General features: G+C 41.9%; 1 protein-coding gene across 1 annotated transcript in view; it reads right to left on the bottom strand.

Moving 5' to 3' along the window:
* The window catches only part of pdia5 (protein disulfide isomerase family A, member 5), a 118459-nt gene that overhangs the window by 83662 nt on the left and 17641 nt on the right, over positions 1-17156 (bottom strand). Inside the window, exons 3-6 of the mRNA XM_060827807.1 lie at positions 16782-16869; positions 8269-8352; positions 5906-5951; positions 3341-3433 (exon numbers count right to left, since the gene is read on the bottom strand). Of these exons, the coding sequence (XP_060683790.1) occupies positions 3341-3433; positions 5906-5951; positions 8269-8352; positions 16782-16869 (311 nt within the window). The remainder of the gene's footprint in view (positions 1-3340; positions 3434-5905; positions 5952-8268; positions 8353-16781; positions 16870-17156) is intronic.

Below are 17156 nucleotides of genomic sequence, written 5' to 3' on the forward strand. Positions count from 1 at the left end.
TCCAAACTTGAAAAAAGCTAATTAACATACAGGCTGTCAATCCCTTGATCGGGTTTTGGCATCCTTCCTGTTCATCCAGGTCAAAGGTGTGAAATAAATAGAAAAGTACCAAGTGCTAGAAACCTGCCAATAAAAACACAGCCTTACTGAAGGGATGCACTCTAAACATAAATCTTATTCTTTCAACTGCTGAACAGCATGTACAGCACTTTCTATTTTTATTGCAAAGAAAAACTTTGCCTATTTTGCTCTTGGCCATACAACACTTCTCTCACAATGCTGCCTTTGGGACTTTCTCCCCTATACATAGTTTGAATGATGAGAACCTGCACCAACAGGGTGCTACAGCTTACATTGAGCTGTGAGAAAAACGGTCACTTAACCCCATGCCCATTTGACTCCTGTAATTGGAACTCCCAATGACCAGTCAGATTACATCATCAGGGTAACATTCCCCATTATCGATGTCGCTTCTCACACAGTTGGAAAGAAAACAATGGAACTCACCAAGAACTCAGAATATATTGAAAGTGCTTAATGGCCAATGAAGCACTGCTGCAGTATAGTCACTAGTGAGATGCGGCAAACCTGTAAATTCACAGACAGCAACCTACCAGAAACAGCAATGGGATTAACAAAAAAGATAATCTGTTTTCTGTGACGTTGACTGAGGCATAGTATTATCTAGAACAACTGAGATCAGTACCCTGTTCTTCTTAAAAACCAGATAATATCCTTTTAGGTGCAGATCAAAGAATAAATATTATCCATGGCACCAGGGAGAACTCACTTGTTCTTTTTCACTCACCAGAGATGCTAGGCAAGGTCTCAGTTTAATATCCCATCAGAAGGGCAGCATCCCCAACAATGCTCCTTCACTACTGCAAGGGGACTGTCATCCTGGATAGCTGTCTCAAATCTCAGATGTGGATCCTGAACCCAGAACCTTTAGATTTAGAGCAGAGACTACCACCAACCCAACGCTGACACCTAAAACACCCAATTCATTAACAGTTAGAATTTGAGCTTTTAAAGTACTGACTAGGGTTCAAGCACCAGAATTAGTACCCAAGTCCTGGTATTGGCACCCACATAAAGCAGCAGATTTATGGTTTGCATTAGAGAGAGGTGCAGACACATCATAGCTGGATATTTCCAGTTGACTTTCTAAGAGATTCTGAGAAGTATCTTTTATTCTCCACTAATCTGAACTCATACAAAACTGCTATCTGTGCCTAAATCACATCAAGTCACTCATAATCCCATTGCTTGCTGACTTTACTAAATCACCACCTCAAATGTAACTTCTCATCTGTGCATTCAAACACTTGCTTGACTTGCCCCCTCACTAATTTGAATTCCCTACACTCTTCACTGTCGTCTTCCAGTTCAAAACAGCCTCAACATTCCCCTTTTCCTTAACTCCAGCATTGGCTGCCAAAGTTCAGTTTTTTTTTAGATTACTAGGTTAGATTACTTACAGTGTGGAAACAGGCCCTTCGGCCCAACAAGTCCACACCGACCCGCCGAAGCGCAACCCACCCATACCCCTACATTTACCCCTTACCTAACATTACGGGCACGTCTTTGGACTGTGGGAGGAAACCGGAGCACCCGGAGGAAACCCACGCAGACACGGGGAGAACGTGCAAACTCCACACAGTCTGTCGCCTGAGTTGGGAATTGAACCCGGGTCTCAGGCGCTGTGAGGCAACAGTGCTAACCACTGTGCCACCGTGCCGCCCACAAAGTTGTTCAAATCTGAGCTACAGTATTTCATTTGTAACCTCTCTAGCTCTCTACATCTCTTTTTGTTGAAACTTTTGGCCAACAGCACTGATGTCTCTCCTTTAGTTTTGTCCTTGTTTTTGGTCTGATGATACCCTGAAGGGTCATGGGGTGTTTTACTGTGTTAAAATGCAAGTTAAACAAAACTTTCTACCCTTGAAATAATAAGTCTTAGCACTGCATTCATGACAAGCCTTGCTTCCCATCCCAAACAGGAATTCCAGTGAAACTTACTTGAGGAAACAGCTAATCCAATTTCAAAGGGAAGGATTCATTATTGATAAGGAGCTCAAGAATGGTGCAAAGACTGCTCAAATGAAATTGTATAACATGTGGTTTTGAACAGAATTTGTTGTGTTCAGTAGTGTAAAATCTACATCTATTTCTGTAGATTTTGCTCAAGGAGATATTCAGCTTGTCTTCCTGCTTAGCATAATATGTTCTGTGGTTGGGTTTTGAAGAGAGAGCATTTCTTATTGTTTTAGGCATGCAGAACTCAAAGGAAACTTGCTCTTTAATGTCCTTTTGGGAATCACTGAAGTTTTTTTGTTCTCAATAGAATCATACAATCCCTACAGTGTGGAAACAGGCCTTTTGGCCCAACAAGTCTGCACCAACTCTCCAAAGAGTATCCCACCCAAACCCATTCCCCATTACTCTACATTTACCCCTCATTGATGCACCTAACATGTACATCCCTGAACACTATGGGCAATTTAGCATGGCCAATTCACCTATCCTGCACATCTTTGAAGTGTGGGAGGAAACCCACGCAGATGCGGGGAGAACATGCAAGCTCCACATAGACAGTCGCCCGAAGCTGGAATTGAATTTGGGTCCCTGGCACTGTGAGGCAACAATGCTAACTGCTAAGCTACTGTGCCACATAGAACACATCCTTTGAACTGAAAGCTCTGGCAGCTTGTTGATCAGCATGTGAAAGCAGACAATGCCCTGCATAGGTGGGAAGGACCTTGTAGAACTTAAATGCTGACATGAACAGGTTCTGAGAAAAGGACCTGAAACATTAACAGTAGGTAGAGGAAGTGAATGTCTGTGGATGTGGTGCGAATCAAGCAAACTGTTTGATGAAGGTGGTGAAAATTCAGGAATTCGTGGGAGAGAACCCGGTGAGTAAGATTAGCTCTATTATTCTAGTAAGGGCCAGTGTAGCCACAGAGGGTTGAACATCATCTTGCCCTGCAGGAAATCTCTACAGTTCTGAGATCACATTGCAGTAACTTTCCAGGGTTGCTAGACATTGGATTATGACTTCAGATGTTCACCTTTTACACTGTATCATTAAATTGAAATATCAAAATATACAGTGTTTATGAAAATAGAATTCCTTCAACCAGACCACACCAAAAAAAAACTTAAAATAAATAATAAGGTCACATTGTGTTGCATGCACTACATTTTCTTTATGCTATGATCGACAACATTGACAGGACTTGCAGTCCCATGCACACAAACAAAATAAAACAGCATTGTTATCACCAGTGAGTATCCCATTTCCCAGCTAAGTACATTATCACAAATAGTGTCAAACCTTCTCACTGTCAATGTGAACCACATCCTTTGCCTCAGGATTCTCTTCCCATAGTGGAGCGCCCTCTGGATCCCTCATAAATGCCACCATTGACTGCAAACAATCAGAAAGAGTGTAAAGCTCATAAATTTTTAAACTGAGTAGAATCTCAGTTCTGAATACACAAATTATTGATGATGGTGCAGAGGATGAAAGGAAATGAAAAGATGATGTGCATCTAAAACTTCTTAGGTTGGGAGAACCGTATTACCATGAGCCTAATCCCAAAGAGGTTGCTTTCAAGTGGCAGGGACAGGAGGAAATTCCAGCCACTGTTACATGAACTAGAACAGGCCAACAAATGGGAAATGCATGCATCAGATCTTGTTCTATTTCACCACCCTCCTCTTCAATTTCTCACCACTCCCTCCTCCAGTGAAGAGAGAAAATTCTACTTAGGGTTCAGTCCCAAATGTCGAACAACATTTTAAAAATTACCCTCTCTTTTACAAGAAGAGTTGATGATTTGTAGCACGAAAGGAATGCATGGCTTTGGCTGCTGATTTTTAACCAGAGAGTCGCCTTTGTTATAGTTGTCAAGACACCCTACAACCATAATGTGAATATCACCACTCGCCTGTCACCAGATATTAGTGCAGTGACAAGCTACACCACCAGACCTTCACAAACATTCCACAAAACATCCAGAGAGTTGGATCCCCTGAGAGAAATCCGACCACTTAGTTTACATGGAAAGATTTAAAACTGACTCAGGAGACTGTAAACAGCTTGAAAAACCACAACTCTGGTTCACTAAGGAAGGGGGAGGTCAGGAGGGTTAGTGGATGTGAGGACACAGGAACTCCCAAAAGGCCAGTTGAGCACTGATAACAGAAGGTCTTTCATGCAATGAGTGATTGACACAAGAAACTAAATTATGACCTAGACACCTCTGGAAATCATTTAAGGAACTATATAATTTTACAAGCAATCTGATGTTCAGGGGAGTGGGGGCCTGCAGATTTTGAACGAATGGAATGCAAATACTGAAGCTGGATAATCACTCTGATCCATTGTCATTTGAATAGACTTGCTGAAACAAAATAAGCAAATCTGGTTTACCTCAAGTTGCGCTACACAATGACTGCGATGGAAACTCTATGCTTTGTACAACCTCTGTATTAAGCATCTGGTTAACCAAATCACACCCACTTGTATGATCTGTGGCTTTTCTTTAACCACAAAGGGGAACATAATCGCAATATTTCCTGCCTTTACGTCCTTACATTACACATCACATAGTCCATTTAATAGAGTCACTTTATTTTAGAGTCTCTACTGAGGTGTATTAATTCCCATGAAAAGACCTCCGTGTAGTGTTTAAAATATTTCAATTTATACCTACAAAAGGCCAAATAAAGCAAAGTATCTTGTATCAAATTGGCTAATTTCAGGCCAGGTAACATCTGGCTTCATCGTGTCAGGGCTGTGGGGGCATTGGGGTCACGAGGGGTTTTGTTTGGTGGTGGAGGAGAGAGACAACTAGCTCTCTCTTTCTATCTAGGGATTCCTGCTATACAATGAATATGGACATATCAGGGAGGAAAAGGTCAGGCTCAAAAGCAACACACTTCATGGCTGAATCGTTGCCAAGATTTACTGCCCTAGATTCACAACAAGAGTGGCCAAATTGGATATGTTCCTAGAGGACTGTACTTGGAACCTTATCCTGGCAAGGATCCACACTTTCAGGTGAAAGAGTGAGAGCAATGTGACCCCCTTCTGGTATAAGTGGTAACTCAGCGAGTGTGAACCCAAAACTGGGTCTCCCTCAATCCGGTTGGAGGGAGAATGGGAAAGACTGGAGCTTGATTGCACATCCTTTTTTTTGTCCTTGTTTATTAAACAGCTTACAACACTAGCACCACTTAACACTTATGGACTGGACTCAAAATGAAAATTGGCATTTTTCCTCTAGACAGCTGATTGTATGGAGGAATTTATATCTGCTTTGCATAATAGTTAAGATAGACACTTCCACTGTTAGGTGGAATACTTTATTCTTTAACGCAGCTGAAGCAGTTGTATCATTGGAAAGTGAATTGAGAGTCAAACCATAATAGTTTGTAGGAGCCGATTGCAATGTTGAGAAAAGGAAAAGAGAAGGCAGTCAGGATATACAATATTAAAGTGAGAAATGTCAACCAAACCGATTTTTTATTCCTTGCTCTCAACCGAAGATTCTTCAGGGATTAAAAATAAAGGTAGGTTTGATGGACTCTTGCAGCACATTGGGAGACAATGAGATCTGCAGATGTTGGAGATCAGAGTTGAGTGTGTGTTGCTGGAAAAGCCCAGCAGGTCAGGCAGCATCCGAGGAGCAGGAAAATTGATGTTTTGGGGCCAGAGCCCTTCATCAGGACTGCAATGCATTTACTCTTAAGTGCCCTCTGAAATGTCCGAGAACAAGCCATTCGATTCAAAGACAATAATGCTGAGCCAAACAGCAATGCCCATTTCCCATGAGTGAAAAGTAATAACAAACATTGCAAAAACCTATGAACACTTGGCACAGATAATTATTACCTTAAATGTTTCAGGCCGTTCATATTCAACATGGAAAGCTCCATCCCTATACAATCAGAAACACGCAGATATTAGCATTTTTCAGCACAAATATGAACATACGTATCCCCTTTAAAGCCAAAGCATTCTCTCTTGCATTATCCCCTTCAAAACAGAGATTAATTAAAGAGACACAGAAATATACATCTGCCATAAATTCAGAATAGTGAGTGCTAACTCAATAAATTTCTCACAGCACAGCAAGGTGGCCGTGATTCGCTTGAACCTATTGTTTGTTCCAAAATTATGTTAATGCACCATAAATGTGACTATCAGTAGAGATGGCAAGATAACAATTAATGCGGAAGGAGTTCTTGGGCTCAGTGAGGGTCAGAGCAGCTAGTACGCCTTGTTCAGCGAGGGACTATTTTTCAGAAACCCGAACAGCAAGTGTGTGTGGTGATGGCACTTTCATGAGCTTGATCGTGATGCCTGAAGATTACGCCAATATGCATCATCTATGCTTAAGTTTGATGACTTCAGTAGCGACTAACAGAGGAAGCTGCTAGCCCAGCATAATTAAATACTGGAGATACGTGGACAAAGTGACAAAAAAAGCTTTAATAAAGCAATGTTTTTGATTTATTAGCGATAGGCAGCATGGCTTGTGTGGGACAGTGTTGGCTGCACAAAGTTGATTGTTACTTTCCCCAAAAAACCTCAAAGGTGCTTGATGAGGGTAGTGTGGTAGATATTGCCTGTATGCACTTTAATGATACAAAAGGTAAAGTCACATGGGATCGTGGTGAGCTACTAAGATGGATACAAAACTGGCTTGTTCATAGAAGACAGTAATGGTGGAAGTGTATTTTTCTGACTGGAGATCTATGACATGCAGTGATGACATCAGTGCTGGGACCCTTGTTGTTTTTAATATCTGTAAATGTTTTGGAGGAGAACGCCAGTGGCCTAATTGTAGGTTTTCGGATGGCACAAAGGTTGGGAAAGCTAAGGATAATGAGGTAGATTGGCAGAGGATAGGCTGGAAATTTGGGCAGAGAAATGGCCGTTAGAAATTAATCTGAACAAATGAGAAGTGACAATTTGGAAGATCTAATGCAGGAGGGAAGCATACAGTTAATGGCAGAACCCTTAGTGGTATCAACATACAAAAAGATGTAAGTCTATAGGTCCACAGTTCCCTGAAAGTGGCAACACAAGTGGATATGATGGTCAAGGAGGCTTATGGCATGCTTACCTTCATTGGCAGGGGCATAGAGTATAAAAATTGTCAAATCATGTTGCAGCGATATACAACTGTAGTTAGGCCACATTTGGAATACGCTGTACAGATTTGATTGCTCCATTAACAAAGGTTGTGGTGTGTTTGGAGAAGACGCAGAAATAGTTTAGCAGGATGTTGCCTGATTTGGAGGGTGTTAGCTAGGAGGTGAGAGTGGACAACTTGGCTTGTTTTCACTTGAAAGGAAGGTGCGGAGCAACCTGATAGAATTTTACAAAATTACGAGAGGCATGGATAGAGTGCTTAGTCGGAGTCTTTTTCCCAGGGTAGAAATATCAATTACTGGTGGACGCAGGCTAAAGTTGGGGGGGGGGGGGGGGGGGGGCATGGGGGAAAGAGTTCAAAGGAATTGAGAGGCAAGTTTTATTTTGAAACAAAGAGTGGTAAGTGCCTGGAATGTGCTGCCAAAGGTGTTGGTGATGGTGGCGACTCTGCCTACCCGCTTAGGTGGACCTTGCAGCACTGTTCAAAGAAGAAGTGTGACATTCTCTATATTTGATCAATATTTACATCTCAATCAAAACCAATGATCATGTGGTCTGGTGGATCTTGCTGCACACAAATTGGCAGTTGCATTTTTTTACATTACAGTAGTGACTGAACTTGAAACGTACTTCACTGAAAGTAAAGCACTTTGGTCTTGAAGTTGTGAAACGTGTTACATTGATGCAAGTTTTTTTTTTAAAAAACACTTCAAGGCTGTTACCAACCAAGAAGAATACTGTGATTTTAGACAAGGCAGTCAATAAATAAAAAGTAAAAATTTTTCCAAATGAAAACGCAAACAACGGGGGCATGATAGCAGAACCTAAACCCGCTGTTCAGCTTCACCGATATGGGCAAGTGCCAAGCCGGGAAGAGGGGAGAAGAAAAAACAGGAAGGGCAACTGTAGCCCAGCAGCTGCCTTCAGAACAACACTTGCGGAAATCATACAGCAAGGCACCCATCTGCTGCTCTCAGTCAGAGGATGATCCGTGGCTTCAGCAGAAAACAACATGCAACAGTCACCAAAATATCAATAAAAGTAGTCTTGCTAGAAATACTAAACCTCAGCATTTAATGGGCTTAGATTCTGCTCACTTGTAATGCAACAACTCAACGCCATTTTTCTTTGAGGCTGGTTCCACTTTCATCTTCTTGCATAGCTTCCTGCTTTCACTGTTCCTGTAAGAAGACAGCAGCGTGACATGACTGTAAATGGGGAGACAGTCTCTGACTTCAGTCTGTACTGCATCAATACTTGAAATTCTTCCTTTACAAAAAGCCACAGATTCTTATGGTGCAGGTTGTCTGCCAAGCATCCTCATACATTCAGCTGCAACAGTTTAAAATACTATCTGGGCTTCATCCATCTCAAGTTGCCAGTAGGTAGCATTCACAAGCTGCCTCAGCAGAAGATGCTCCACTATTGTGCCTCCAAGACAATTAACATTTTGCTGGTGATCAAGGGCAGGAATCACAAATGAGAAATACTAAAGCATCAGTTAGGTTTCCAACTTGTGGAAACAATTAGGACAAGGCTAACGGTCATCCCACAATGGCGTTCACCTTTGAAGGGCTCTTGTGGCAGTGTTTCCTACCTCTGAACCAGAAGGCAAGGGTTCAGGTCCACCTGCTTCAGAAGTGTGTTATAACATACCTGAGAAGATTAATTAAAAATATCTGTAAAAATGCGAAAAAGGTGCTCATGGCACACAGTGGCAGTGTTCCCAGGCTATAGGCTAGAAGGTCTGGGTTCAAAAGCCACCTGCCCTGAGAAAATTGATTAAAAACATTGAAGTGGTCTTGGGACACAGTGACAGCTATGGCTACCTATAGGCCAGAGGGCTTGAGTTCAAGCCCACCTGTTCTAGTGGTGCATTAATGGTTGATTGAAAATATCTATAAAATGCAGTTACAATTTTACCTGCGTATGTTGCAATTTTTTTTAAATTTCAAGAGGCAGACACAAGCTGCTCTGATGACATAGTTTGAAAGTTCACTGGCTTCAAACAAAATAGGACTGGAGCAGGCTCATGTGGGGCACAAATAAAGGCACACATCAGTTCAGTAGAATGGACTATTTTTGTTTGTAAATTCACTGCAAACAACAAAGGGCATTGGCAAGACAGCAATGAAGGAAGCCGCTCTTCCAAAAACCAGGAGAAAGCAAAGTTATAATCACCACCACTGAAGGTTGGTCGGTCTGAATAGAAAGATACCTGGGCAAGTAAATATATTGCAAAAGGATGAAGGTGGGAATTTAGAGGAAAATGTTGGAATGGCTAACATTCTCAAATGTTTAATGAGCTAAATGGCACTAAATACCCTGACAAAGACATACAGTCATAGGCAGAACCAAGTTGAATCCTTGATCAATGCTGTTAATCAGCTCTGGCCAGAGTGACACCAAAACAGATTTGTTTTATTTGATCTACGGTTACAGGTGTCATCAGTAAGGCCAGTATTTACTGCCTATCTCCAACTGTCCTGGAGAAGGTGATGGTGAAACATTTTCATGAATTGGTGCAGTCCATGTGTTATAGGCACATTGACAATACAGTTAGGGAGGAATTTCCAGGATTTAGACCTCGCGACACTGAAGGAACAGCATTACAGTTCCAAATCAGGACAGTGTGTGGGGCTTCCAGGGAAACTTCCAAATGTTGATGTTCTCATGATCTGCTATCTTTATCATTATAGGTAGTAGATGTTGCAAGTTTGGAAGATGCCTTTGAATAAGTATAAGTGGTGATTTACTGGAGTGCATCTTGAAGATTTTACACATAGTTAATACTATGCTTTGCTGGTAAAGGGAGTGAATGATCAAAGTGGCAGTTGGGCTGACAAGCAAATAGGCTGCTTTGCCTTGCGTGGTCTTGAGCTTTGAAGGAATGACACTCATTCAGAAAAATGGATAATCCTAACGCGTGTCTTGCAGATAATGGGCAGGCATTTGGGAGACAAAAGAGGAGTTGTTCAGCTGAGAAGTCATAACCTCTGACAAAATTTTGTAGTCATATATGGGTGATCCAATTCAATTTCTGATCAATGATAATCCCTCTCCAGGTGGGGAAGGGGGAGGAGTTTGGTGGTGGTAATACAATGGAAGAGGAGCAATGGATTGATGCTCTCTTATTGGAGATAGTCATCAATACCTGGCATTTGTGTGCCACTTGTCAGCTCAAGCCTGAGTTGTGCAGAGGTTTTGCTGCACATAAAAGGTTGCTTCAGTGTTTGAGTGGTGAATGCTACTTAATATTGCACAAACATCCCCACTTCTGGTGGCAGAAAGGTATGATATGTGATGAAGCAGCTGTAGATTGTTGCATCTAGGACACTACCCTAAAGTACTCCTGCAGTGACGTCCTGGGAATGGGAATGATCAACCTACAACAACCTAGATTTCTTAGGTATGACTCCAAACATTGGAGGTACCACACAATTTCCATTGAATCCAGTTTTGCCATGGTTCCTTGACAATTTATTTGGTCAAACATTATCTTAATGTAAAGAGCACTTACTCCCACCTCACTGCTGTAATTGAACTCTTTGGTCCATAGAACACAACATTACAGCGCAGTACAGGCCCTTCGGCCCTCGATGTTGCGCCGCCCTGTCATACTAATCTGAAGCCCATCCCACCTACACTATTCCAAGTATGTCCATATGCCTGTCCAATGACGACTTAAATGCACTTAAAGTTGGCAAATCTACTACTGTTGCAGGCAAAGCATTCCATACCCTTACTACTCTCTGAGTAAAGAAACTACCTCTGATATCTGTCCTATACCTATCTCCCCTCACTTTAAAGTTGTGTCCCCTTGAGTTTGCCGTTCCCATACTTGGAAAAAGGCTCTCCCTGTCCACCCTATCTAACCCTCTGATTATCTTGTATGTCTCTATTAAGTCACCTCTCAACCTTCTTCTCTCTAACGAGAACAGCCTCAAGGCCCTCAGTCTTTTCTCATAAGACATTCCTTCCATACGAAGCACATCCTAGTAAATCTTCTCTGCACCCGTTCTAAAGCTTCCACATCCTTCTTATAATGCGGTGACCAGAACTGTTAACAATACTCCAAGTGTGGCCGTACCAGAGTTTTGTACAGCTGCAGCATAACCTCCTGGTTCCAGAACTCAATCCCTCTTTTAATAAAGGCCAAAACACTGTATGCCTTCTTAACAACCCTGTTAATCTGGGTGGCAACTTTCAGGGATCTGTGTACATGGACACCGAGATCTCTCTGCTCATCTGCACTCCCAAGATTCTTACCATTAGCCCAGTACTTTGCATTCCGATTATTCGGTTAAAAGTGTATCACCTCACACTTAGAACATAGAAAAATACAGCGCAGTACAGGCCCTTCGGCCCTCGATGTTGCGCCGACCAAAGTCTACCTAACCTACACTAGCCCAATAACCTCCATATGCTTATCCAATGCCCGCTTAAATGACCATAAAGAGGGAGAGTTCACCACTGCTACTGGCAGGGCATTCCATGAACTCACAACCCGCTGAGTAAAGAATCTACCTGTAACATCTGTCCTATACCTACCACCCCTTAATTTAAAGCTGTGTTCCCTAGTAACAGCTGACTCCATTAACAGAAAAAGGTTCTCAGTGTCTACCCTATCTAAACCCCTAATCATCCACATTAAACTCCACTTTCCACTTCTCAGCCCAGCTCTGCATCCTAGCTATGTCTTTCTGAAACCTACTACATCCTTCGTCACTATCCACAACTCCACCGGCCTTAGTGTCGTCCGCAAATTTACTAACCCACCCTTCTAGGCCCTCATCCAGGTCATTTATAAAAATGAGGAACAGCAGTGGACCCAACACCGACCCTTGCGGTACATCACTCGTAACTGGACTCCAAGATGAACATGTTCCATCAATTACAACCCTGTTTTCTTTCAGCAAGCCAATTACTGATCCAAACTGCCATGTCTCCTACAATCCCATTCCCCCGCATTTTGTATAATAGCTTACTGTGGGGAACCTTAGCGAACGCCTTGCTGAAATCCATATATACCACATCAACTGGTTTACTCTCATCTACCTGTTCGGTCACTTTGTCAAAAAAGTCAATAAGATTCGTAAGGCACGATTTACCCTTCACAAAACCATGCTGACTGTCCCTGACCAGATTATTCTTTTCTAGATGGTTATAAATTCTCTCTCTCATAACCTTTTCCAACACTTTACCAACAACTGAAGTGAGCCTCACTGGTCTGTAATTACCAGGGTTGTCTCTACTACCCTTTTTGAACAAGAGAACCACATTTGCCATCCTCCAGTCCTCAGGCACTATTCCTGTGGACAATGATGATTTGAAGATCAATGCCAAAGGCTCGGCAATCTCTTCCCTGGCTTCCCAGAGGATCCTAGGATAGATCCCATCCGGCCCAGGGGATTTGTCTATTTTCACACTCTGCAGTATTTCTAATACCTCTTCCTTGTGAACCTCAATCTCTTCTAGTCTAGATGCAAGTATCTCTGTACGTTCCTCACCAACATTTTCATTTTCCATAGTGAACACTGTTGAAAAATATTTATTTAGTGCTTATCTCCTCTGACTCCACACACAACTTCCCACTATTATCCTGGGTAAGCCCTAATTTAACTCTCGTCATTCTTTTATTCCTGACATACCTATGGAAAGCCTTAGGGTTAACCCTGATCCCATCCACCAACAACTTCTCATGTCTCCCCTTGGCTCTTCTGAGCTCTCTTTTTAGATCTTTCCTGACTTGCTTGTAACCCTCAAGCGCCCTGAGTTTTCACGTTTAATCCTAACATAAGCCTTCTTCTTCTTGACCAGGGATTCCACTTCCTTAGTAAATCATGGCTAACGGGTTCTATATCTTCCTCCCTACCTGACAGATACATACTTATCTAGGACACACAGGAACTTTTCCTTGAATAAGCTCCACATTTTTAGTGTGCTCATCCCCTGCAGTTTCCTTCCCCATTCTACGCTTCCTAAGTCTTTCCTAATTGCATCGTAATTTCCCTTCCGCCAGCTGTAACTCTTGCTCGGTGGAGTACACCTATCCTTTTCCATCACTAAAGTAAACCTGACAGAATTGTGATCGCTGTCTCCAAAGTGCTCACCTACTTCCAAATCTAACACCTGGCCAGGCTCATTACCCAGTACCAAATCTGAAGTGGCTTCGTCCCCTGTAGGCCTGTCTACATACTGTGTCAGGAAGCCCTCCTGCACACACTGGACAAAAACTGACCCATCTATAGTACTCGTAGTGATCCCAGTCAATATTTGGATCGTTGAAGTCCCCCATGACAACTACCCTGCCTCTCTCATTCCTATCGAGAATCATCTTTGCTATTCTTTCTTCTACATCTCTGGGACTATTCGGAGGCCTATAGAAAACTCCATGTTTGGAGCAAGGCTGTCATGAGGCCTGAAGTTGAATGGCACTGGTAGAATACAAACTAACTGAGTTAACAGGTTAACACTGAATGTCTTTGATGCATCTCGCCCAAAGAGGTGAAATGACCAGTTGACAATCCAGATCATGGTGCACTGACTTCAGCTGGGCCACATCCACCATGCTCAAATATTCTGCCAACATCCACTCACAAAATGTAAGCATTACTTGGTCAATATTTTAATGACTTTGGTACAAAGATGATGGCTAAACAAAAGAACTGATTCACACAACAAATTAGGCACTATTCCATGCTGGGCTACCTGAGAAAACAAATAAATTAATTCTGTACCAGCTTAAAATGTAACTACTGCACAGTTTTATCCCTACTACCCCACCCACCTCCTAAATCAGCATGGAATCTTTACTGTGATGTGTTTCCACTGACAATGATATTTCACTTGACTTGTTATCTTTCAGTGAATCTGGTGAGTTAATGCTGGCAGATTATCTGACCACCAGAATGTTGAATGTCATCATGGCTTTATTCACTCTTTGCTCCACCCAATGTATACATATGTATTTCCAGAAGAGAGATTACTGATCAGAAGCTGAGACCAGAATTTCCATCCACCAGCCCTCTACATCCACCTCCTTAACACAGACACCCAAGTATAGAATTGCTCTGGGCTAAGGTCAGCAAGCTCAATCTAGCGCTCAGTGCCATGGGGTTCAATTATGCACCAAGTTGCTGATGATAAAAATACCAGCTCCATCTCAACAAGAAGTGGTGTTAGGCATTTTTGCTTTTCAAGCAGGATTAAACTTGGCTTTCCAGTTACTCTGACGAAAGGTCTTGACCTGAAATGTTAACCTGGTTTCTCTCTTCTCAGATACTAGTGGAACTGATGAGTATTTCAAGCATTTTCTGCTTTTCTTGCAGATTTCCAGCATCGACAGTGATTCGCTCTTGTTTTGGCTTCCCTGATTATTCTATCAGAAGCTAAATAATAAATTGAATACAGAAAGGGATTTATAAAACGTGTGAATGCAGGTTATTGTCACCCTTCAGCATTTCATTGCAATTCTTATCTTGTCAATTAAAAACAATTAGTTACTCGGACATAATGCATATACCCTACAAAACTTGAGAAAAACCAGTTACATTGAACATTGAAAATCAGAAATGAAACAGAAAAAGCAAAAAGAGGCATGAGCTCAAACAGTCAAACATTTCTCTCAAGCCAGGAAGTTCTTCTCACAAGAAATGATAACATGGGTATGCAATGAAGACAAACAGCATTTAAAATACATTAGATGCTTTGGTGGGAGAGCTGCAGGTTTGGAGTAGGTGGGTAGAGGATTTAGATAGGTTGATTGACTATTCATCTTGCGATCCAGTGCATAGTGAATCATGATAAATTCTAAACTGTGCAACTCTTCATCTGCCTCATTTTTCCCTTGTTACAATTTAGACTTGTAAAATCTTAGCTTGACATCAGCCACCCACATTGATCTTGTCTTTTCTCCCACTCTCCCAACCCAGTTAATATTCTGGGAGATGAGCCTTGTCCCTTCAGCTAAAGTTGTTTGGGGTAAAATAAATCTAGTGCATAGACTGAAGGCTCATGATTCGCGTCGCAGCAAGCAAAGCACTGACCTCCTCACACCTTCAAATTGTAATCAGAAAACAACTGTATCTATCTTTCATTGACTTCAGGCCAAGATAACTTAAAACTTTGCCACAGACTCATTGGAACTTACACAGTTACAGACACTAATCACAACAGCTCTTTCAAATAAGTAGCACAACAGGCCAAATGGCATCGTTCTGTCATTCAAGTTCCTTGGAATCAATCACAATTCAGTTAATTTTGCCCAAAGTCAACAAAAGGTTGGCGAATCTGGTGATTCTATGTGATTGCGATTAAGGAAGCCTTTTGATAACAATGAAAGAGCTATCCAATTAGTCGTCCTCCTCCACTCTTGCCCCTCAATCCTGAGCACCTTATAGAAATGCATCCAACTCCTGTCTGGATGTTGAGACCATCCTTCCAGGCAGTGCATTCTAGATTCCAATTTCACCCCCTCTCTTTTGCTCATTATCTTACATTTGCACCCTCAGGTTACTGAACTACCTGCGAGCAGGAACTGTATCTTCCAATTTAATCTGCCAACCTCACCTCTCTTCTCTTCTCTTCCCCGTAGCATTTGTCGTTTTATTTTTGGTTATGGGTTGTAATGAAGAGACACTTCAGTAAACATTTCAGCCAGTATACTGTTCCTGGGGACACAGCAAGATTCAAGAGAAGCCAGTATATTTCAATTTACAAAATGAAGTCATTTGGATTTGCTATACACATTTGGCAGTCAAGCCAGGATGCAAGCAGTGCTCAGGAGAGGTTTCTGCACATATACATGTCAAAGCCTGAACTGTGTATCAGCAGCAAGGCCAACAGAATGATTCTGGGCACAGAACTGGAGATATGATAATAACCCAAGAAAATCCCAGGCTGGTTAACAGAATGAAATGATGCAGATGGAGATGTAACATTAACTTGCTACTGATCTGATCGGGATGTTTTTAAAAAGTCAAGAGGATTTAATAGGGAAGATACAGAGAAACTTTCTCCCCCAAAGGAAGTAACCAAGGATGTGGGAATAAGCTGCTCGGTTAAAGGTGCTACTGAAATACCATTTGACATAATCCTCAAATCAGTCTGGGCCATTTATGAGGGAAATCTGAATGCATTCTTCACACACAAAAAAAGTAGAAATCTGTAACTATATTCCATCCTACTAATGGGCCAACTAAATTTTTGAGATGGAGAATGATAGATATTTGTTGGGTGAAGTTATAAAAGCAAATACAGTTAAGGCAGGTAAATGGAGCAACAGCACAGTCCTGACTTAATCTGAATGGCAGAACAGACGCAAGAGGCTGATGGTCAATTCCTGTTCCAATGTTCTGAACAGATGAGCATGCACGCTGGTGGAAATATTTTTAGTGGATCAGGACAGTAAAAACAAAAAGAGGTCTGAAAACTGGTTAAGATGTCAGTCCAAAACTTCAAAAATGAACTGTGTGGAGATCCAAGAGAAATTTATCAGAAATTACGTGAGGCGCAAGAATGAGAGAGACAGGGTTCAATCAAAAAGATTTCTGATAGCATGCCAATTATCAAATTCTCAATCATTGCTGTTAAAAGAGAAACAACTTACCCACAATCTACCCAGGCAATGGTGCCCTGCCCTTTCACTGCCTCTGCCACTTCAGAGAGCAGTTTAAGTGGTCGCTCGGCCGTAGCGGCTATCACACAGCAAGAAAGAAAACATGGGTGTTACTGAACATTGTTTGTCACCATTTGTTACAGCTAGCTGAGCAATTTAAGATTTGAGCTCCGTCAATAGATTACCAAAGTACATTGAGATAATGAACAACTCCTTCAATAACACTGCAGTCACCATATAACCACCAGACCAAAGAAACACATACTGCCAAGAGCTGACTGAATCTGTCAAACATACCTGCATCACTGTAGTCTGGAAAGAGTTGAGCATTGCACTGCACTACGTGGGAAAGGGAATACGGGAACT

This window comes from Hemiscyllium ocellatum, chromosome 7, assembly GCF_020745735.1.
Source record: "Hemiscyllium ocellatum isolate sHemOce1 chromosome 7, sHemOce1.pat.X.cur, whole genome shotgun sequence".
NCBI classification, from domain to species: domain Eukaryota; kingdom Metazoa; phylum Chordata; class Chondrichthyes; order Orectolobiformes; family Hemiscylliidae; genus Hemiscyllium; species Hemiscyllium ocellatum.